Source organism: Nomascus leucogenys, chromosome 19 (assembly GCF_006542625.1).
Source record: "Nomascus leucogenys isolate Asia chromosome 19, Asia_NLE_v1, whole genome shotgun sequence".
Classification (NCBI taxonomy): domain Eukaryota; kingdom Metazoa; phylum Chordata; class Mammalia; order Primates; family Hylobatidae; genus Nomascus; species Nomascus leucogenys.
This window is the reverse complement of record NC_044399.1, coordinates 8,305,689-8,326,567: the sequence shown is the minus strand read 5'-3', so window position 1 is coordinate 8,326,567 and position 20,879 is coordinate 8,305,689. Positions and strand designations below refer to the sequence as shown.

The 20,879-nt window shown below is 37.5% G+C and overlaps 1 protein-coding gene across 13 annotated transcripts in view; it reads left to right on the top strand.

Moving 5' to 3' along the window:
* The window catches only part of KIDINS220 (kinase D interacting substrate 220), a 118,672-nt gene that overhangs the window by 49,847 nt on the left and 47,946 nt on the right, over window positions 1-20,879 (top strand). For all 13 annotated transcript variants that reach the window (XM_030800749.1, XM_030800747.1, XM_030800748.1 and 10 more), the window contains exons 15-22: window positions 802-967; window positions 3,272-3,423; window positions 3,602-3,891; window positions 9,881-10,021; window positions 10,554-10,797; window positions 10,959-11,047; window positions 12,807-12,951; window positions 18,875-19,037. In XM_030800749.1, coding sequence (XP_030656609.1) covers window positions 802-967; window positions 3,272-3,423; window positions 3,602-3,891; window positions 9,881-10,021; window positions 10,554-10,797; window positions 10,959-11,047; window positions 12,807-12,951; window positions 18,875-19,037 — 1,390 coding nt within the window. The remainder of the gene's footprint in view (window positions 1-801; window positions 968-3,271; window positions 3,424-3,601; window positions 3,892-9,880; window positions 10,022-10,553; window positions 10,798-10,958; window positions 11,048-12,806; window positions 12,952-18,874; window positions 19,038-20,879) is intronic.

Sequence of the window (20,879 nt, the reverse complement as noted above, 5' to 3'; positions counted from 1 at the left end):
TTTATATTTAAATCTTTTTCTGGGCCGGGCGCGGTGGCTCTCACGCCTGTAATCCTAGCACTTTGGGAGGCCACGGCGGGTGGATCACAAGGTCAGGAGATCGAGACCATCCTGGCTAACACGGTGAAACCCTGTCTCTACTAAATATACAAAAAAATTAGCCAGGCAAGGTGGCGGGCGCCTGTAGTCTCAGCTACTTGGGAGGCTGAGGCAGGAGAATGGCATGAACCTGGGAGGGGGAGGTTGCAGTGAGCCGAGATCATGCCACTGCACTCCAACCTGGGCAACTGAGGAGTGAGACTCTGCCGCAAAAAAAAAAAAAAAAAAAAAAATCTTTTTCTGAAAAGAAGGCTTCCGAGCCATCATTGGTGTGCTGTTGAGCATTTTGACCATGTCTGTACTTTTAATTTCATCTAAAAGCAAAATAAAAAAATATAATATAATCCCTATTCTTGGGGGTGTCTTTAGTTGCAAGAAAGGAAATAAATTTACTGTTAGAGGAACTGATAACCAACTTTACCAGTTGCAAATAGTGATAAATCCAAAGTTATTTGCATTTGAATCTGAACTACAGTTATGTTTCTGTTTAAGGCATATTTTAGTCAGTTTACTTTTCATTTTTCATATCTTCTGTATCTTAGGTGAGGTTAATGGAATTCTTTGAGGAGTAGTTAGGAAATAGTATGGGGCCATAGAAAGCTATGTAAGCTTAGCTGTCATTACTTGATATTTGATCTTTGGAGAAAAGATCTGCTTGACTAATGACTGCTTTGGATAACTTTTTTAAACTGTGAATTTCAGTTGTCATTTACTTTGGTGGACGAAGAGAAGGAGAGAGTTGGAATTGGGCCTGGGTCCTCAGCACTAGATTGGCAAGACATATTGGATATTTGGAACTCCTCCTTAAATTGATGTTTGTGAATCCACCTGAGTTGCCAGAGCAGACTACTAAAGCTTTACCTGTGAGGTGAGTTGTTCCATTTGACAGAAGAAATCTTCAATGAGATTCAGAAAAAAATATTTTTCACTTCAAAAAGTTTATAGGGGCTGGGTGTGGTGGCTCACGCTTGTAATCCCAGCACTTTGGGAGGCCGAGGTGGGCAGATCCCCTGAGGTCAGGAGTTTGAGACCAGCCTGGCCAACATGGTGAAACCCCTTCTCTACTAAAAATACAAATAGCGGGGGCATCATGGCGCATGCCTGTAGTCCTAGCTACTTGGAAGGATGAAGCAGGAGAATCACTTGAACCTGGGAGGCAGAGGCTACAGTGAGCCAGGATCGTGCCATTGCACTCCAGCCTGGGCGACAAGAACGAAACTCTGTCTCAAAAAAAAGAAAAAAGTTTATAGAGTGTAATTTCTCAATGTATGTTCCAAAAAACATTGGTACCTGGAACCTTTTACATACAAAAATAAAAACATGCCCTGGTCAAATACCGTGGGAAACACTTCAGATTATATATCCCTCTTTTACGTTAAAGGATCAGAGGCAGCTTTCCATAAAGAAACCTGTTTAACTTTATTTACCAAATTTTATTTGAACATAAACCTTTTCTCCCTCTTATGTCACCTGTTACCATCCTTTGGAAACACTTTGAAGACAGCACTGGATGGAGGAGGGGTCCAGCCACTGGCCTTGGTCCCCAGAGAGCTTCCGGTTGGAGACCTGGCCCCTTCTTATGTGAGCGGTTAACCTGGGGAAACCCAGCTCCCCTCTCTGAGCTGTGCTTTTCTCAGCTCAGGAAATATATTCACATGTCTATCTAAAATTATTATTCATATTAAGTAGGAAATTTATGAGAAAACAGAAAAGATGAAAAATGTTTAAGTCCAGGAATAAAGGAAAGGTAGAGGGCTCCAGAGGACAGTAAAATGAAAAAAAAAAAAAAGGCTAGAAAGTTAAAAGCAAAAGAAATTCAATGGAAGTAAGCAATGTAAGAATTTAAAATGTATTAAGGCCAGATATGGTGGCTCACGCCTGTAATCCCAGCACTGTGGGAGGCTGAAGCGGGCAATTGCTTGAGCTCAGGAGTTCAAAACAAGCCTGGGTAAAGGCAAAACCCCATCTCTACAAAAAATAGAAAAATTAGCTGGGTGTGGTGGTGCGTGCCTGTAGTTCTAGCTACTTGGGAGGCTGAAGTGGGAGGACTGCTTAAGCTTGGGAGGTTGAGGGTACAGTGAGCCAAGATCATGCCACTGCACTCCAGCCTAGGCTACAAAGTGAGACCCTGCTCAAAAAAAAAAAAAAAAAAGCATTGAAAGATGAAAAAATTTTTAATTGTAAGAAAAAATAAGTGTAATTTAAGATGAAAATAAATAGGACAAACCAGATAAAATATTAAAACTGAGTATAAGAGAAAAATAAAGGTGAAAACTTTTAAATAACTAGCATATAGAATTAAGTATTAAGAAAAGGATTTAAAAGTGAAAAAGTTAAAAGGAAAACAGAATAAAATAATTGGGGGAATATTTTTATAGAAAATAAGGAAACCAGTCTAAATTAATGAGGTGGTATTTTTTTTTTTCAGTTAGAACAATTAAAATAGCATCATCAAGACCACACAGTATATTACAGATTGTATTCTGAGAGCAATGCTTATCTACTGGACTGAGATGAGAGTTTAATTTAGAGATGGAAGGGAGAAAGGAACTAACACAGAACTAATAATGATTCAGAGACTCAGAATACAAATAATTCACTTAATTTTGAAGATCAATTGTGAAGAGAATATTTTACAACTATTTCTCAATCCCTGGTAGATGTTGAAGCTATAAATAAAATAAGCCATTCTAAAACTTGAGTTTTTAAATGGTATTACTGGGCTTGAAATTCTTTAATGACTGTAATTAATATTTTTTCAGGGTTAGAGTCTCTTTTGTTGGTGTTAGAAAACTTTATTTGTGCAACTCTTGGTGGCCGCATCATGACACAGGTGTCACCTTTTAACCACTATGTCATGAGATCTGTTGGGGTGTCTGATACTCCACATCTAAGTTCTGGTGTAACTTTCCCCTGACTGTCCTTAGTCAGAATTACTTTATATGGCTCTGCACATTTCACTTTTGTTACTGTTTTTTCCTAAGAAAAGTATGTAAGATTTTAGAAGTGGAAGCTACCTAATTACAAATTCTTTTCCCTCCTTGGAATTTAAAAAACAATATTTTGAAAGAGACAAAGAAAATAAAGGGTAAATGATGCAAAGATGACATACATTGAAGTTGTTTGTTACTTTAGATACCAAAGTAATGTTTGATTTGTTTTTTTCTTCTAGGTTTTTGTTTACAGATTACAATAGACTGTCCAGTGTAGGTGGAGAAACTTCTCTGGCTGAAATGATTGCAACCCTCTCGGATGCTTGTGAAAGAGAGTTTGGCTTTTTGGCAACCAGGCTCTTTCGAGTATTCAAGACTGAAGATACTCAGGGTAGGATTTCCTTCCTTCCTTTTTTGTGTGTAAGGGGTGGGGCTGGGATAGATGTTCAGTTTATTTTCATGAAAACACACCTTGAACATTAGACTCATCAGGTACTGTGACTATAATGTTAGGATTTTCTAGATACTTGATATGTTAATAATTATTAAAACCATTTGTTGCGTTACAGGTAAAAAGAAATGGAAAAAAACATGTTGTCTCCCATCTTTTGTCATCTTCCTTTTTATCATTGGCTGTATTATATCTGGAATTACTCTTCTGGCTATATTTAGAGTTGACCCAAAGCATCTGACTGTAAATGCTGTCCTCATATCAATCGCATCTATAGTGGGGTTGGCCTTTGTGTTGAACTGTCGTACATGGTGGCAAGTGCTGGACTCGCTCCTGAATTCCCAAAGAAAACGCCTCCATAATGCAGCCTCCAAACTGCACAAATTGAAAAGTGAAGGATTCATGAAAGTAAGCACTCACTGGTTATTAGAAAAAATTGTAATGTGAATATGCTGCCACTGCCATGCTCATTTGGGCTTTAGGAAGTACACTCTCTAAATGTTAAAGTGTTGCATTTATTTTAGTTTAGTTAATTTGTTCATTCATTCATTCGTTCATTCAAGACTATAATTTAAGGTAGTTTTAAGTTCACAGTAAAATTTAGAGGGAGGTGCAAAGATATCCCGTATACCCACTTTCCCCACACATACACAGACTCCCCAATTGGCACCATTACCCACCAGAGCAGTACATTTGTTACAGTTGATGAACTTAGGTTGACACATCATAATCACCCAGCATCCATAGTTTACATTAGGGTTCACTCTTGGTGTGGTACATTCTGTGGGCTTGGACAAATATATAACATGTATCCACCATTATAGTCTTATGCAGAGTGGATTTATTGCCCTCAAGATCTTCTGTGCTTCACCTCTTCACACCTGTTCACCCCTCCCTCCACCCTCCTCCCTAACCCCTGGCTACCATTTCTTTTTACTATCACCATAGTTTTGTCCTTTCCAGAATGTCATATAGTTGAATCATACATGTGTAGTCTTTTCAGATTGGCTTCTTTCACGTAGTCATATGCATTTAAGTTCCCTTCATGTCTTTTCATGATCTGCCAGCTCATTTCTTTTTAGCATGGCTAATATGCCATTGTCTGGATATATCACAGTTCATTTATACTTTTATCTACTGAAGGACATCTTTATTGCTTCCAAGTTTTGGCAAGTATGAATAAAGCTGCTATAAACTTTTGTGGACAGGCTTTTGTGTGAACATAAGGGATTTGAAAACTCCTTTGGGCAAATACCAAGGAGTGTGATTGCTAGATTATATGCTGTTTCGTTTTGTTAGAAACAACCAAACTGTCTTCTGAGGTGGCTATTTTGCATTCCCACCAGAAATGAATGAGGCTCCTGTTGCTCCACATCACGTCCTCACTACCGGCTCCTGTTGCTCCACATCACGTCCTCACTACCGTTTGGTATTACTGGTGTTCTGGATTTTGGCCATTCTGATAGGTGTGCAGTGGTATCTTATTGTTTGAATTTGCATTTCCCTGATTACACATGTCGTGGAGCATATTTTCATGTGCTTATTTCCTATCTGTATGTCTTCTTTGGTGAATTGGCTGTTAAGGTCTTTGGCTTATTTTTCAATCAGGTTGTTCATTTTCTTATTGTTGCGTATTAAGAGTTCTTTGTATATTTTGGCTAATGGTCCTTTATCAGATATGCTCTTTGCAAATATTTTGCCCCATTCTTTTGGTTGCTTTTCATTCACTTGACAGTGTCTTTTGCAGAGCAGACATTTTTGACGAAGTCTAGCTTATTAATTCTTTCTTTCATGGATCTTGCTTTTAGTGTCCTATCTAAAAAGTTAACAACAAACCTATGGTCATCTAGAGTTTATCCTCTGTTATTTTCTAGGTGTTTTTTACTTTTACATTTAGGTGTGTGCGTTATTTTGAGTTAATTTTTGTGAAGGGTGAATGTGTCTAGATTCTTTTCTTTCTTGCTTGCTTTCTTGCTTTCTTTCTTGCATTCTTGCTTCCTTGCTTCTTTTCTTCCCTTTTCTTTTTTTTTTTTTGTTTCCAGTTGTTCCAGCACCATTTGTTAAAAAGACTATTTCTTGCATTGTATTGCCTTTGTCGCTTGTCAAAGATCAATTGACTATATTTGTGTAGGTCTGTTTCTGGGCTCTCTTTTCTCTTTGTCCATTCGTTTGCCCATACCACACTGTTTGATTACTCTAGCTTTATTTTCTTGAAGTTGGGTAGTGTCAGTCCTCCTATTTTGTTCTTCTCCTTCAATATTGTGTTGGCTATTCTGGGTCTTTTTCTCCTCATATGAACTTTTGATTCACCTTAAATAACTTGCTGGGATTTTCATTGAGATTGCATTAAATCTTTAGGTCAAGTATTGAGTCTTCCTATCCATGAACATGGAATATCTTCATTTATTTAGTTCTTCCTTGATTTCTTTGAAGAGTTTTGTAGTTTTTCTCATATAGGTCTTATACATATTTTGTTAGATTTGTACCTATTTCATTTTTTGCAGTGTTAATGTAGATAGTAATTGTGTTCTTAAGTTCATGTTTGACGTGTTCATTGCTGATACATAGGAAAGTGATCAACTTTTGCATTAATCTGAAACCTTGCTGTAATTGTTTGTTAGTCCCAGGAGTTTTTTGTTGTTGTTGTTGATTCTTTCGGTTTTTCTACATAGAGAGTCAAGTCATCTGTGAACTAAGACAGTTTTCTTTCTTTCTTCCCAATCTTCATACTTTTTATTTCCTTTTTTTTGTTTTATTGCATTAGTTAGGACTTCCAGTACTATGTTGAAAAGGAGTGGTAAGAAAAGGGACGATCTTGCCTCGTTCCTGATCTTAATAGATGTTCTCATGTTCTCACCATTAAGTATGATGTTAACTACAGATATTCTGTATCAAGTTGAAGAAGTTCCTCTCTATTTCTAGTTTACTGAGAGTTTCTACCATAAATGGTGTTGGATTTTGTCAAATGCTTTTTCTTTATCTAATTATGTAATCATGTGATCTTTCTTCTTTAGCCTGTTTTTTTGTTTTTTTTGTTTTTTTTTTGAGACAGAGTTTTACTCTTGTTGCCCAGGCTGGAGTGCAGTGGTGCCATCTCAGCTCACTACAACCTCTGCTTCCGGGTTCAAGTGATTCTCCTGCCTCAGCCTCCCAAGTAGGTGAGATTATTCACCCATGTTGATCAGGCTGGTCTTGAACTCCTGACCTCTGGTGATCCACTCTCCCTCCTCGGCCTCCCAAAGTGCTGGGATTACAGGTGTGAGCCATTGTGCCCAGCCTAGTCTGTTGATGTGATGGATTACATTAACTGATTTTTGAATGTGGAACCGACCCTACCTACCTGGCATAAATCTCACTTGATTGTGGTGTATAATTCTTTTTATACATTTTGTATATGATTTGCTAATATTTTGTTGAGGTTTTTTGCATCTATGCTCATGAGATATTTATTGGTCTGTAGTTTGCTTTTCTTGTCGTGACTTTGTCTGGTTTGGGTATTAGGGTGATGCTGACTTCATAGAATGAGTTAGGAAGCATTCCCTTTGCTTCTGTCTTCTGAAAGATCCTATATAGAGTTGATATAATTTCTTCTGTAAGTGCTTGGTAGACTTCATTAGTGAACGCTTCTGGGCTTGGTGCTTTCTGTTTTGAAAAATTATTATTGATGCAATTTCTTCAATAGATATAGGCCTGTTCTTGTGAATTTTGGCAAATTATGTCTTTGAAAGAACTGGTCTGTTTATCTAATTTACCAAATTTGTGGGCATAGAGTTGTTCGTAGTATCCCTTCATTATCCTGTTTTTGTCCGTGAGGTCTAAAGTGATAGCCTCTGTTTCATTTGTTGTTTTTCTGAATTTGTGTTTCCTCTTCTTTCATCTTAGTTAGTCCAAGGCTTATTGATTGTGTTTATCTTTTGAACTAACTAGCTTTTGGTTTCATTGTTTTATTTCTGTTTTAGTTTTTATTATTTCTTTTCTTCTGATTACTTTGGATTTAATTTGCTCTTTTTCTAGTTTCCTGAGGTGGAAGCTTAGATTTTTAATTTAATTTTATTTTTATTTATTTATTTTTTGAGACAGAGTCTCACTCTGTCACCCAGGCTATAGTGCAGTGGTGCGATCCCAGCTTGCTGGAATCTCTGCCCCCTGGGCTCAAGGGATCCTCCCACCTCAGCCTGCCGAGTAGCTGGGACCACAGGCTACATGCCACATGATGCCTGGCTAATTTCTGTAGATATAGGGTTTCACCGTGTTGCCCACACTGGTCTCGAACTCCTGAGCTCAAGCGATCCACCCACCTTGGCCTCCCAAAGTGCTGGGATTATAGGCATGAGCCACTGCACCCAGCCAGGTTACTGATTTTATATCTTTCTTTTTTACTAATATATGCATTCAGTGCTATAAATTTTCTTCTTAGCTGTTCTTTTGCTGCGTCCCACAAATTTTGATAAGTTGTGTTTCCATTTTTATTTAGTTCAAAATATTTTAAAATTTCTCTTGAGAATTTTTTCTTTGACCCATGTGTTATTTGGAAGTGTGTTTTAAAATCTCTACATGTTTTGGGATTTTCCAATTATCGTTCTGTTTTTGATTTCTGGTTTAATTCCACTGAGGGAAGACACTGTATGCAAGATTTCTATTTTAAATTTGTTATGGTGTGTTTTACGGCTCAGAATGTGGTCCATCTTGGTGAATGCTTTATGTGAGTTGGAAAAGAATGTGTATTCTGTTTTTTTTTCTTTTTTTGGATGAAGTAAATGTAGGTGTCAGTTATACCCAGTTGATTGATGGTGTTGTTGAGCTGAACTACGTCCTTACTGGTTTTCTGACTGCTGCATCTGTCCTTATAGAATGGTATTGAGGTCTCAGGCTGTGATAGTGGATTTATCTATTTCTTCTTGCAGTTCTGTCAGCTTTTGTCTTACATATTTTGATTCTCCTTTCTTAGATATATAAATGTTTAGGATTATTATGTCTCCTTAGAGAATCAGCTCCTTTGTTGTTATGTAATGCCCCCCTTTAATCCCAGTTACTTTCTTGCTTTGAAGTCTACTCTGTCTGTCTGAAATTAATATAGTTACTCCCACTCTCTTTTGATTGGTGTTGGTATAGCTTTCTCCATTCATTTACTTTTAATCTACATGTCTTTTTATGTAAGGTGGGTTTCTTGTAGTAGCATACAATTAGCTCTTGTTTTTTGATCATCTCTGACATCGCTTTCTTTTAATTGGTATCTTTAGAACACTGACACTCAAAGGGATAATTGATTTTGATGGATTAATATCTATCGTATTTGTTACTGTTTTCTATTTGTTGCTTGATTTTTGTTCCTATTTTTGTCTTCTACTCTTCTTTTTGTCTTTTATGCTTTTATTGAGCATTTTATATGATTCCATTTTCTCACCTTGCTTTAGCATATCAGTTGTACTTTTTTTTAAACTTTTTTTTTTTGAGTGGTTGCCCCAGAGTTTGCAATATGCATTTACAAGTAATCCAAGCCCACTTTCAAGTAATACTATATCACTTCTCAGGTAGTTTATCTTATAATAGCAAAATAATCCTAATTCCTCTCTCCCATCCCTTGTGTCATTGTTGTCATTAATTTCATTTACATATATAAGCATACATAATATGTACATTATACACACACACACTCCCACACACATACACATATATAAGCGTACATAATCAAGGAGTGGCCACTTCCAAAGTGTTTACATATATGTAGAACCAGAAACCAGCAGTCCTTTTATTTATTTTGAGTTCTATTCCAGATTTTTCCAGTGGAAATACATATTTGAAGTGAGAAACATCATAACAGTAGCATGTTTTTATAAAATAGACTTTTATAAGTTATTCAAAAGAGTTAGCAACTACTATCTAATAATATAAGTTCCTCTAGAGCCCAGTAAAGAGATCTGTTTTTAAAAATAGCAAATTGAACCACCAAAATAAATAATACAGGATTTTGTTTTTCAAAGTGAAAGGGACTTTATAGAATTCTGCAGCTCATTCCTGTGGTCAAGGTCAGATGCCATCAGGGAGCCAGCAGCAGTGTAGTGCTTCGATGATTTGGATTTGCATCCAGATATAAATCTTTTCATATTCAGAGCCTCTGATCTTGGCAAGTTAGTCACTCAACCCGGTTTGTTCTTTTTAGAACAGATATGGTAGTGTCTGTCCCACAGTGTCATTCTGAGGATCAGCTGCTGTAATTTATGTGTAGTCACTTAGTAAATTGTGAAGCACTTGCTCTTAAGTGGAACCACAACTGGCAGCCAGGACTTTGAATGTCTTCTGTTCCCATTAGATGACTTTCTACCACGCTTTCTAAGAAATAGGTTTAAGCTTCTTGGATCTTCCTTCAGTGCTTTCTATACCTTCCTTTGCAATACAGGTTCTTAAATGTGAAGTGGAATTGATGGCCAGGATGGCAAAAACCATTGACAGCTTCACTCAGAATCAGACAAGGCTGGTGGTCATCATCGATGGATTAGATGCCTGTGAGCAGGACAAAGTCCTTCAGATGCTGGACACTGTACGTTTGCGCCGCCTCAAAAGCCGCCATTGTTATGTTGTGGCACTTGAGAGAATGTGTGACTTCACAAATATCTGAAAATAGAATGGAATTGGTTTTTGTTTGAGTACCTATTTTGTGATTTTTCTTTGGTAAAAACAACCATTCTTTATGCAGAAACGTAGCAAGAATAAATGTTTAGTCACAAAGAGATTTAAATAATTTTAGCTTAATGGCACTGTGAGAAAAATGAATAGAGCATCTGTATTCATGAATGTTTCTTATGTGCATTGATTTACCTCTTTAGCAGACTGTAAATGTCTGAAAGAAAGACAATATTAATTTTCTTTGTAGGTTTTATCTATGTCAGATGACAACAAACCTAGATTGAGCTGTCAGTAAAATTTGCTTTTGTGCAGAATAAGTTTTGATGAAAAAGAAACAGTAGTTTAGAAATATCGTCACCAAAAGATAGCACATATTTTGAAGAGATGCCTTATTCTTTTGGACAATTTAAAATGTATGTCACAACTGTACATTTCTTCTACCACAGGTCCGAGTTCTGTTTTCGAAAGGCCCGTTCATTGCCATTTTTGCAAGTGATCCACATATTATCATAAAGGCAATTAACCAGAACCTCAATAGTGTGCTTCGGGATTCAAATATAAATGGCCATGACTACATGCGCAACATAGTGCATTTGCCTGTGTTCCTTAATAGTCGTGGACTAAGCAATGCAAGAAAATTTCTCGTAACTTCAGCAACAAATGGAGACGTTCCATGCTCAGATACTACAGGTAAAGCTCAGGCTCCTAAAGTACTTTGAGTTTGAAATAGTTTGTAGTTTCTTTATGGCGACTCTCCTTTTTACCTTGAAAAATGTTATTTCACATTTCTTTAAATATCATATACAACAGAATTTTGGTGTAAGTGATGCTGTCTTGATAAATTATTTAAGGGATACAGGAAGATGCTGATAGAAGAGTTTCACAGAACAGCCTTGGGGAGATGACAAAACTTGGTAGCAAGACAGCCCTCAATAGACGGGTAAGATGCCATTGGCTTCAAGCTGTATGTTTGTATTGCTATTTATTCGAATACAAATAAAATTAAGATGATGCCACTTAAGTAATACTTTGTAAATATTGCATTAAATACTTCAAATAAACATTATCATTGAATTTCCTTTCAGCTTCATGTGTTTCAGGGAATGTCCACACCTAGAACCCTAACAACTGTACTTCGTATAGGGGTCCCAACCTGTTCTCAGCCCAGGTGCTGCTCCTGATCCCTGAGATCTTTAAACCTTGCCAAATGATTTCATCCGGGGTTGAGAACCACTCTGTTCATTCCTGGTCAGGTTGAGCTATGCCTGTTGCCACCATAGCAGTAGGGGAGAAAGGTTTGTAGTGTGAGAAAACTCCTGGCTTTGTCTTCCTGTTGGCTGGCCTTCCCTAAGTGCTTGTGGGATGCTCACTCTTTTTTCTCTACCACATAGTAATTTGTGTCCTTCCCAGCCACTGGGGGTTTCTCCAACACATTGGTTGTCCCTGACCTCCCCATCTTATTTGTATGGAACAAGGGCATGTTCTGTGTATATGTCTGTATGCATACGACAGGAAGATACTCACTTGCAGGGCAGTTGTGACAATGCCACTCACACTCAGTGAATTTGGGCTAGTATTGACATTGTGTTTTTTTCTGGTCTGCTACCATTAAGTTTGGATGTTTTACTTTTTAAAAAAATGTCTTCAGTGACATTTTGATTTTATGCCTCTACCCTTTACAGATATGGATGCAAAGTTAATATGATGAATGACAGTTGACAGCACTAAATTCAGAGGCGCATATAACTTACCATTTTTAATTTCTTGCCTGGCACCGTTGGGTGCCCCATGGTTGCATCCATCCTTCCTGTGCTTCGGGACCTTAGACAAGAGCACACCTTGGTTGTACCTGTTCCTCCTCTTATGAGATGGAATTCCTTTAGCCCACCCACCCTGTAGAGTGCCTTTCGTTCATATGGAGATGTGAGGATAGTTAGAGCGGCTGTCCCTTTGACGTAGTTTTCACATACTTTAAAATAACCTAAACATCAGGCCAGGTGCAGTGCTCATGCTTGTAATCCTAGCACTTCGGGAGGATGAAGTGGGAGGATCACTTGAGACCAGGAGTTCAAGACCAGCCTGGGCAACATAGTGACATCCTCTACATAAAATAAAAATAAACAAATTAGCTGGATGTGGTGGTGCATGCCTGTAGTCCCAGCTGCTCAGAAGGCTGAGGTGGGAGGATTGCCCAAGCCCAGAACATCCAGGTTGCAGTGAGCTATGATTGCCCTACTGTACTCCAGCCTGGGTGGCAGAGAGAGACCCTGTCTAATAATAATAATAACCTAAAAATCAAAATGCTGAATCCTTAAAACCAGACAAGGGCTTATTTGCTTTATTATTTAAGGGTTCCTATAAATAGCCAGACCCCATGGAGTTTGAGTATCATTCTCTTTACACAGTTCTGCTTACTTATAATCTTAAAGGCATTGAGCTTCCTCTAACTGTACCACTGTAACTTAAAATGCATCTGAAGCTAAACCATAGCATTTCATGCAGTTGCTGTGATACGACTTTACAATTGCTTTGTAAAGATTCTACCTCACGGATAATAATAATTTATTACTGTATGATACTCCTCTTTCACTAAAACTTTGGATTTTTTGTTGTTATAAATATTTATTAACATCTCAAAAAGCCTTAAGTTCCTAGACAGGACACGTGGGTTCCTTCTCACTGACGATGTGCTGTTTCAGGACACTTACCGAAGGAGGCAGATGCAGAGGACCATCACTCGCCAGATGTCCTTTGATCTTACAAAACTGCTGGTTACCGAGGACTGGTTCAGTGACATCAGTCCCCAGACCATGAGAAGATTACTTAATATTGTTTCTGTGACAGGTGACTTTTGTCTTTTATTGTCTATGATAGATAATAAGCTTTAACATTCACAAAACCATTTAATTTCAGAAACAAAGGTATGTATTGTGTGTATATGTTTACATTGCTGAATACTGGCTTTGTTTGTATTAAGTGCACTTAATGAAGTCAGTTTTAGTTTTGACAATGAAAAGTCAGAACTAATATTATCAACTGTCGGCTGTGTACCATTATTTTAAAACTTCATGATTTAAAAAATCTTTTACTTCAAGTTTAAGTTTTCTTTTGCTGTAAAGATAATTTTATTCTAATTTGTATTACTGAGTATAAACTTATAATTTAAAATGTTGAAATTCAGATGTTATATGCTATTTTTTTAATTTTCATATGATATTTTGAATAAAAAATATTGACAATAAAATTGAGGATTATTGCCCTGTGCCTGAAGTCCCTGCATGGAATTCTGCCTTGTGAAGTCCTGCTTGCTCATAGCTTCAGGGCAACTACATAAATACTTGTAATTTAGTTTGTAAAATATATGTATCTTTGCAGGGTATTGATTGGTACTTTGTAATATTTACTAGTGTTAATCTATTATGATAGTTATACTAGAATTGTGCATTATATTGTTGGGGTTCATGCTGTGAACTGTATTCCAAGTGCGGTTGTATCTAATATACTTACAATATTTTTGGTACTTAAGTTCCTTTAAGTGAGTTCTCAAGCCTCACTGTATTTATGTTCAACAATGGGAATGTTTTAGTATGTTATCAACATATATGTATTCATTTAACAAATGTGTAGCGAGTGTCTACCTTATGTCAGATAACATTTCTGGGCATTGTGGAGATAAGCAGTGAACAAGATAAAGTCTCTGCCCTAATAGCGAAAACCAAAAGATATAACGTCACAGAATGATGTGTGTCGGGAAAACAAGACTGAACAGGAGATGGCCCTCCTTCTCACTCGAAAATTACTCCCATCAACACACAGATTGTTTCTCCCTTCCCAAGAAAAGCTGCTCTTGACTGTACCTTCTGCCTCTAGCTACTACCCAATTTCTCAGCAAAGCTCCTCAAAAGACTTGTCTGTCCCTGTGTCTTATATTCATCTCCCTCTGTTTTCTCTAACCTATTCCAATAATCTCTTGCTCTCAGTTCAGTAAAATCGCATTTTCAAGGTCACCAATGGCTTCCATGTTATAAAATTCAGTGGCCAGGCCAGTGCTCATCTTATTTGATCCCATTAGTGGCGTTTGACAGTGTGTTGATCACTCTTCCTCTTTGAAAAATTTTTCTTCCTTTGGCTTCCAGAATGCCACACCGACTGGATTTCCTCCTTCTGTGCTGGTGGTTATTCTTCATCTCCTTTTACCATTTAGCATTGGAATGCTCTTGGGAGCGTTTCTTGGAGTTCTCCTTTTCTATCTAGACCTGTACCTTGGTGACCGCATTTACTCTGAAAGGCTTAAATGCCATCTATGTGCCAGCGACTCTCAAATCTTCAGCCTTATAGCTCTTCAGTGGCTTGTTTGACATCTAATGGTGTCAATATATCTCTGACACATAGTATGTCCACAAGTGAACGTTTGATTCTCTGACTCAAACTTCATCCATCCATGTCTTTCCTATCTGTTAATCCAAGTCTTTTCCAGTTCCTTAAGTAAGAAAATCTTGATCTTTCTTTCATATACCACCACCAATCTGCTAGTAAATTCTGTAGCACTGTCTTCAGTCTATTTCCAGAATATGAGCACCGTTCACCATTTCTAGCATACCACCCTCATCAGGTACGTTATCATGTTCTACCTTTATTAATTATGGAAATAGTCTAACTGGTCTCTACTCCTGTCTTTTTCTCTCTACAGCTTATTCTCCATATGGCAGCCACAGTGATTCTTTTAAAATAGAAGCCAGTCATGTTATTCTCTGCTCTGAACTCTGTAATGTGTCATTTCACTGAAAACAAAAATCTGAGTCCTTATAGTTTCCTACAGAGACCTTTATGATGTGCCTTTCTGCATCCCCTTCCTCCTTCTGACCTCATCTCCCACCGTTCTCCTCCTCCATCCCTTACTGACTTCTTTGCTGTTCCTTGAAAATGTCAGACATGCTCCCATCAAAAGGCTCCTCCTGCAATTGCTATTTCTTCTGCCTGTACAGATTGTTCTTTGGATATATGCATCATGGGGTTTCTCACTTCCTTTTAAGTCTTTGCTTAAATGTCAGCTTTTCTACAAGATCTTCCCTCACCATCTCGTATAAAATGACATCTTCTTTGGTATGCCTTGCGTTACCCCTTCCCTGCTTTATTTTACTCAACAGACAAAATCACCTCTAATTCACTACATCGTTTACTTTTTTGTTTGTTTGTTTCTTTGGTTTCTGTCTGTTTCCCCTCAGTAGAATGTAAAATCCACCTGGCAAAGGTTTTCTATCTATCTTTTTTTTTTTTTTTTTTTTTTTTTTTTTTTTTTTTTTGAGACAGAGTCTCGCCCTGTCGCCCAGGCTGGAGTGCAGTGGCACGATCTCAGCTCACTGCAACCTCCGCCTCCCGGGTTCAAGCGATTCTCCTGCCCCAGCCTCCCGAGTAGCTGGGATTACAGGCATGTGCCACCACGCCCGTCTAATTTTTGTATTTTTAGTAGAGACAGGGTTTCTCCATGTTGGTCAGGCTGGTCTCGAACTCCTGATTCACCCGCCTTGGCCTCCCAAAGTGCTGGGATTACAGGCAGGAGCCAGTGCGCCCGGCATTCTATCTATCTTTCTTACTGCTGTTTTCTCAGTACCCAGAACAATGTCTAGGACACTGTTGTTGAATGACTAACAGACCTGAATGAAGTGGGAACTGAGTTTTATATCTGTCTTGAGAAAAGCATCTTAACTGGAGGAAGAACAATTGTGAAGGCTCTGGGGTGGAATTCCAGGAACAGCTGGAGGCCAGTGTGGTTGCACTTTGCGGATCAAAAGAGAATGCTGGGAAGTGATGTTAAAGAACTAGCCACTGGCTGGGCGCACAGGCTCATGCCTCTAATCTCAGCACTTTGGGAGGCCGAGGCAGGTGGATCACCTGAGCTCAGGAGTTCAAGACCAGCCTGGCCAACATGATGAAACCCTGTCTCTACGAAAAATACAAAAATTAGCAGGTGTGGTGGTACATATCTGTAATCCCAGCTACTCAGGAGGCTGAGGCAGGAGAATTGCTTGGACCAGGAGGCAGAATTTGCAGTGAGCCGAGATTGCGCCACTGCACTCCAGCGTGAGTGACAGAGTGAGACTCCATCTTAAAACAAACAAACAAACAAACAAAAAAAACTAGCCCCTGGGTAGTTCACTTTGAGCCTTACAGGCCCCAAATCCATAGGAAGGATTTTGGATTATATTTAGACATTTTCAGACACTCCAAAGAGGACCAAATTAACATCATTTAATAATTGATACTGAGATACACATTTTTAAAATAAGGATGTTTACACATTTCAGAGTAGAAAGAAAATATCTTCCTAAAGCCACCTTTCAAATATAAGAATTTCTCTAATATTAGTCTGACTGTACAGTAGACTAATTGTTAAATCAGAGATATTTGTCTTTTATGTCTCATCAAATATAGCTCTGCCCATGAAAAATTTCTCAGTAAAATTTTCATTTTATAAAAGCCCCTAACGCCATTAGTTTCATTGCCTAAAAGTGCTATGTTGAAAAATAACTTACAGATTTAAGTCTGTGTATTTAATGAAATTTAGATTTCTTTTTTTTGTGATGTTTTCCATTTCATTGGGTAACATTAGTTGGAAGTGTGTAGGGAAATATGTTTTATTGGAAAGGATAGAATTTGAAGGCAAAAGACTTGGGTTTGAGTCCTAGGCATGTTGCTTAGCCTCTTGAATCCCCAATTCCCATGTATGCAAAAGTGTATGTTACCCGCTGAACACCATGCAAATAGTTGTTGCTATTAGGAAAGTCATTCAATAGAGAGATTAATATCGGAAAAGAATTTGAGGTTTTAGTAGATAAATATTGATAAGTAGTTGAGTGGTTTCCTAATTAAAAATTGTGCTCTATTAAGTGTACTTTATTTCAAATTTGTTTTATTGGATTATTTTGGAAGATAAGATTAAAAAATTATCTTAGGCATATTCGTTGTTCAGAATTTTCTTTTGATATTGCTTTATTTTTTAGCTAATTATAGGCTAGATATATTCTTAGGATAGAATATTTATTTTTATTCACTCATTATAGGTTAGATATATTCTTAGGATAGAATATTTATTTTTATTCACTCATACTTTATTTTTTTTTGAGATAGTCTCTGTCCTCCAGGCTAGAGTGCGGTGATGTGATCTTGGCTCACTGTAACCTCCACCTCCCAGGTTCAAGTGATTCTCCTGCCTCAGCCTCTCGAGTATCTGGGACTACAGGCGCCTGCCACCACGCTCGGCTAATTTTTGTATTTTCAGTAGAGGCAGGGTTTCACCATGTTGGCCAGGCTGGTCTTGAACTCCTGACCTCAAATGATCCTCCCACCTCTGCCTCCCAAAGTGCTGGGATTACAGGTGTGAGCCACCACGCCCGGCCTATTCACTCACACTTTTAAAATAGTTTTCCAGTTCTCTCTGTCTACCGGTTCCTTCATGACTTTGCATGCATGCATGGTGCATTTGCTGTTCCTTTTGTCTGAATGTCCTCACTCTGCTTCCCTTGTCTCTGCCAGCCCATGCCTTCCAACCAGACTAACTTGGGTTCGTCCTTCATCGCTTAGTTCTAGTGGTTGGTTACATCCTTTTTTTTTTTGTCTTTTTCTTTTTAGTAGTTATATTCTTAAGGAAACCTTCCCTTAACTGCCGCTTCTAGATTTGGTGCTCATTTTCTCTTCACACAGCGCTGTGTGTGTATCTCCAACCTAGCCATATCTCCATCAGATGCTCATATCTCACCTTCCAGGGAAAAGGAATCCAGCCATGAAAATATAATTTCTATGTATGAGCAGATTTGCTGAGGAAGTGAGGGCCTGGTGATATAGAAAGAACTGGATTGGGGCTTATATGTCTATATTTATATGTATATCTATATCTATCTATATATCTATATCTATATATCTATTAGTAGTAGGGAAAGGAATAACTCATATTGGAACTAAAACAAATAGGTCTATCTTAGTCTACGTACAAACAAAATTGATAATGATGAAGTAAAATTGACAACGTTTGAAAATTTAACAACAGTTATCAGCAGCTCAGAATTTCTACCAAATCATGGTGAAACATGATACAATGAACCAAGGCATCCGTTCTGAAAGTTTGAGGATTGCAACTGTCTACATGTACACAAGCCTAGTGGTAGAACAGCAAATCAGAGTCCTCAGAAAATCCCAGCAATAGACAGGGTTGTTTTAAAATACATAAATAATAAATATTAGAAACACTACAACTCAGTTGGTTGGTTACTTGCATAGACCACCCTTAGTATGTGAAAATGAAAGCCTGTGGGATTGCCCATTCATCTATAATACAACGAGAATGGACTGGCATATTTGGATCTGTTTATAGTCCATCAATAGGATCTCAGCAGATGGCACTTTAGAAGATTGGGGTCCATTGTGGGTGAATGGATGTTCTGCTCAATGATTGTGGGTGGCGTTGAACTGTGTGACACAGTTCTGAAAGATGTTTGCCTGCATGTATGTGGTCAAAGAAGTATATCTCACCAGTGGCAAATCAAACAACCAAAAAATTGCTTTAGAATTAAAATTATGTTTAAGCCCTAAAAGCTTTACTTAATGCAGCTCTTTGGATTTTAGAAGCCATGGCAGTACTAGATTTGAATTTGTAGTATAAATTGAATGGTAAATTTTAGAAATTTAAAATATTTGTGGATATACTAAATGTTTTACTTAACATACTATTACACATCTATTAATTTTAAAATGTTTCTGTATTTTTTAAAAGGGCGATTACTGAGAGCCAATCAGATAAGTTTCAACTGGGACAGGCTTGCTAGCTGGATCAACCTTACCGAGCAGTGGCCATACCGGACCTCATGGCTCATATTATATTTGGAAGAGACTGAAGGTATTCCAGATCAAATGACATTAAAAACCATCTACGAAAGGTACCTTTTTTGATCTCTTTGTATTTTACTTTATTTTAGGTTGAGTTAAAAAAAAATGCATATAAAGCAGACAATACAAAATAATATGTATAAAATGTGTACTTCTGGATTTAATCATTCTTTTTAATTCCATTATAATTTTGGAGTTGTATTAGCACAGGTATATATTCTGTCATGTAAAATCTATGGCTTTGTTTGGACATACTTTTCCTTTTTCAGGTATATAAAGTTTATTTAAAATTTTTTTAAATTTTTTAGAAACAGGATCTCTCTCTATCACCCAGGTTGGAGCACAGTGGCACAATCATAGCTCACTGTAGCCTCAAACTCCTGGACTCAAGTCATCCTCCCATCTCAGTCTCCCAAGTAGCTGGGACTGTAGGCGTGCACCAAGATGCCTGGCTCTTTCTTTTTATTTTTTGTAGAGGCAGGGAATTGCAGTGTTGCCCAGGCTGGTCTTAAACTCCTGGGCTCAAGCATTTCTCCTGTCTTGGCCGCCCAAAGTGCTGAGATTACAGGTGTGAACCACTGTGCCCAGCGTTAGTGTATAGTTTATATATTAAAACTTCTAAGATTTCAGATAACTTTTATTTCCTTAGAGTATTGTCAGTATATGGTTTTCCTATCTTTCTAGTTCCTATTTTTTATGTACACATTTAATGTTTTCTAAGTAAATAACTGGTTTTAGAATTATAGATGTTGTTTTATTAGTCCACAGATTTGAGCTCTTCTAGGTTTTGCTGTTTAATTTATGTGAAAGTAGTTTAGTGGTTTAAACCTGTATGCTGTATCAAGTAGGTGTTCTAGTAGATGCAGTGATATATAATTACTGTCTGCCTATTGAGAAGTGGTACTGAATTGCATCTGGTCTTTGAGGTTTTACAAATCATCTTATTGTGAGATGCATGATTCGTTTTTCTCTTGGTTCTGTAGTACAATATTTTATTGTACATACAAGGTTTTATTTTGTGAATAAACGTTTGTATTATAATACAGGTGCTGTATAATTATGAATGCTTGTTAAGCGGTTAAAACTTAACTTTTAAAAAGATTTAAGTGCTTCATAATAATTCATAGCAATATAATGAGGTTTATTTTTCGCATGTTATATTTATACATAAAGCCCTATTTAATGTAAACAGGTAATCCCTTGACACTCTCATCTATCCTCGAGATTGTTGTTGTTATCATTTGTGTGTAAATAAAAATGTGTCATGAAAAAGAATAAGCCTTCGTTTAGGAACTGTGGAGCGATGGCTTAAGAAACAGTAGTGGAAGGAATTTGTGGCTGCTTTAGATTCTTAGACCCTGTCTGAATTGGTATTGTTTAGGAGTAGTATATTACTCCAGGAATGTATTTCTAGATTTCAAGAAATTTGTAAACTTGGGCACAGGAGAACTAGTTGTCTCACATGGGTCCTTACTTAAGGAGGTCGAGTCACTTAGTGTTCCTGACCTCCTTCCTTCACGTCAGGTACTTTGCTAGGTGCCTTATATATTCTTGAAGCTTTGGAAAGTGCAGAGGTCTTAGGTGGGGATAGAATGAGGGATGTGAACTTTGCTTTGCCATTAAACCAACTCATTACTTTAAACTTCGGCATTTGGCAGGCTTGCCATCTATGACTGGGCTGGATTTGGGGTGATTTTGAGATGCTTTTCTTCTCTTTCTGGTGAAATAAGTATATTTAAGTCTTAAATGCCTGCAACTACTTACAAAGAATACTTTGTAGCTAGTCTAAGGAAGAGAAAAACTATAGTAAGCAATCGTTGATAATTCGTACGAATTGACTTAAAATAATTATATATAATAAGGATTTGGAATGAAAAACTATAGGAAGACAC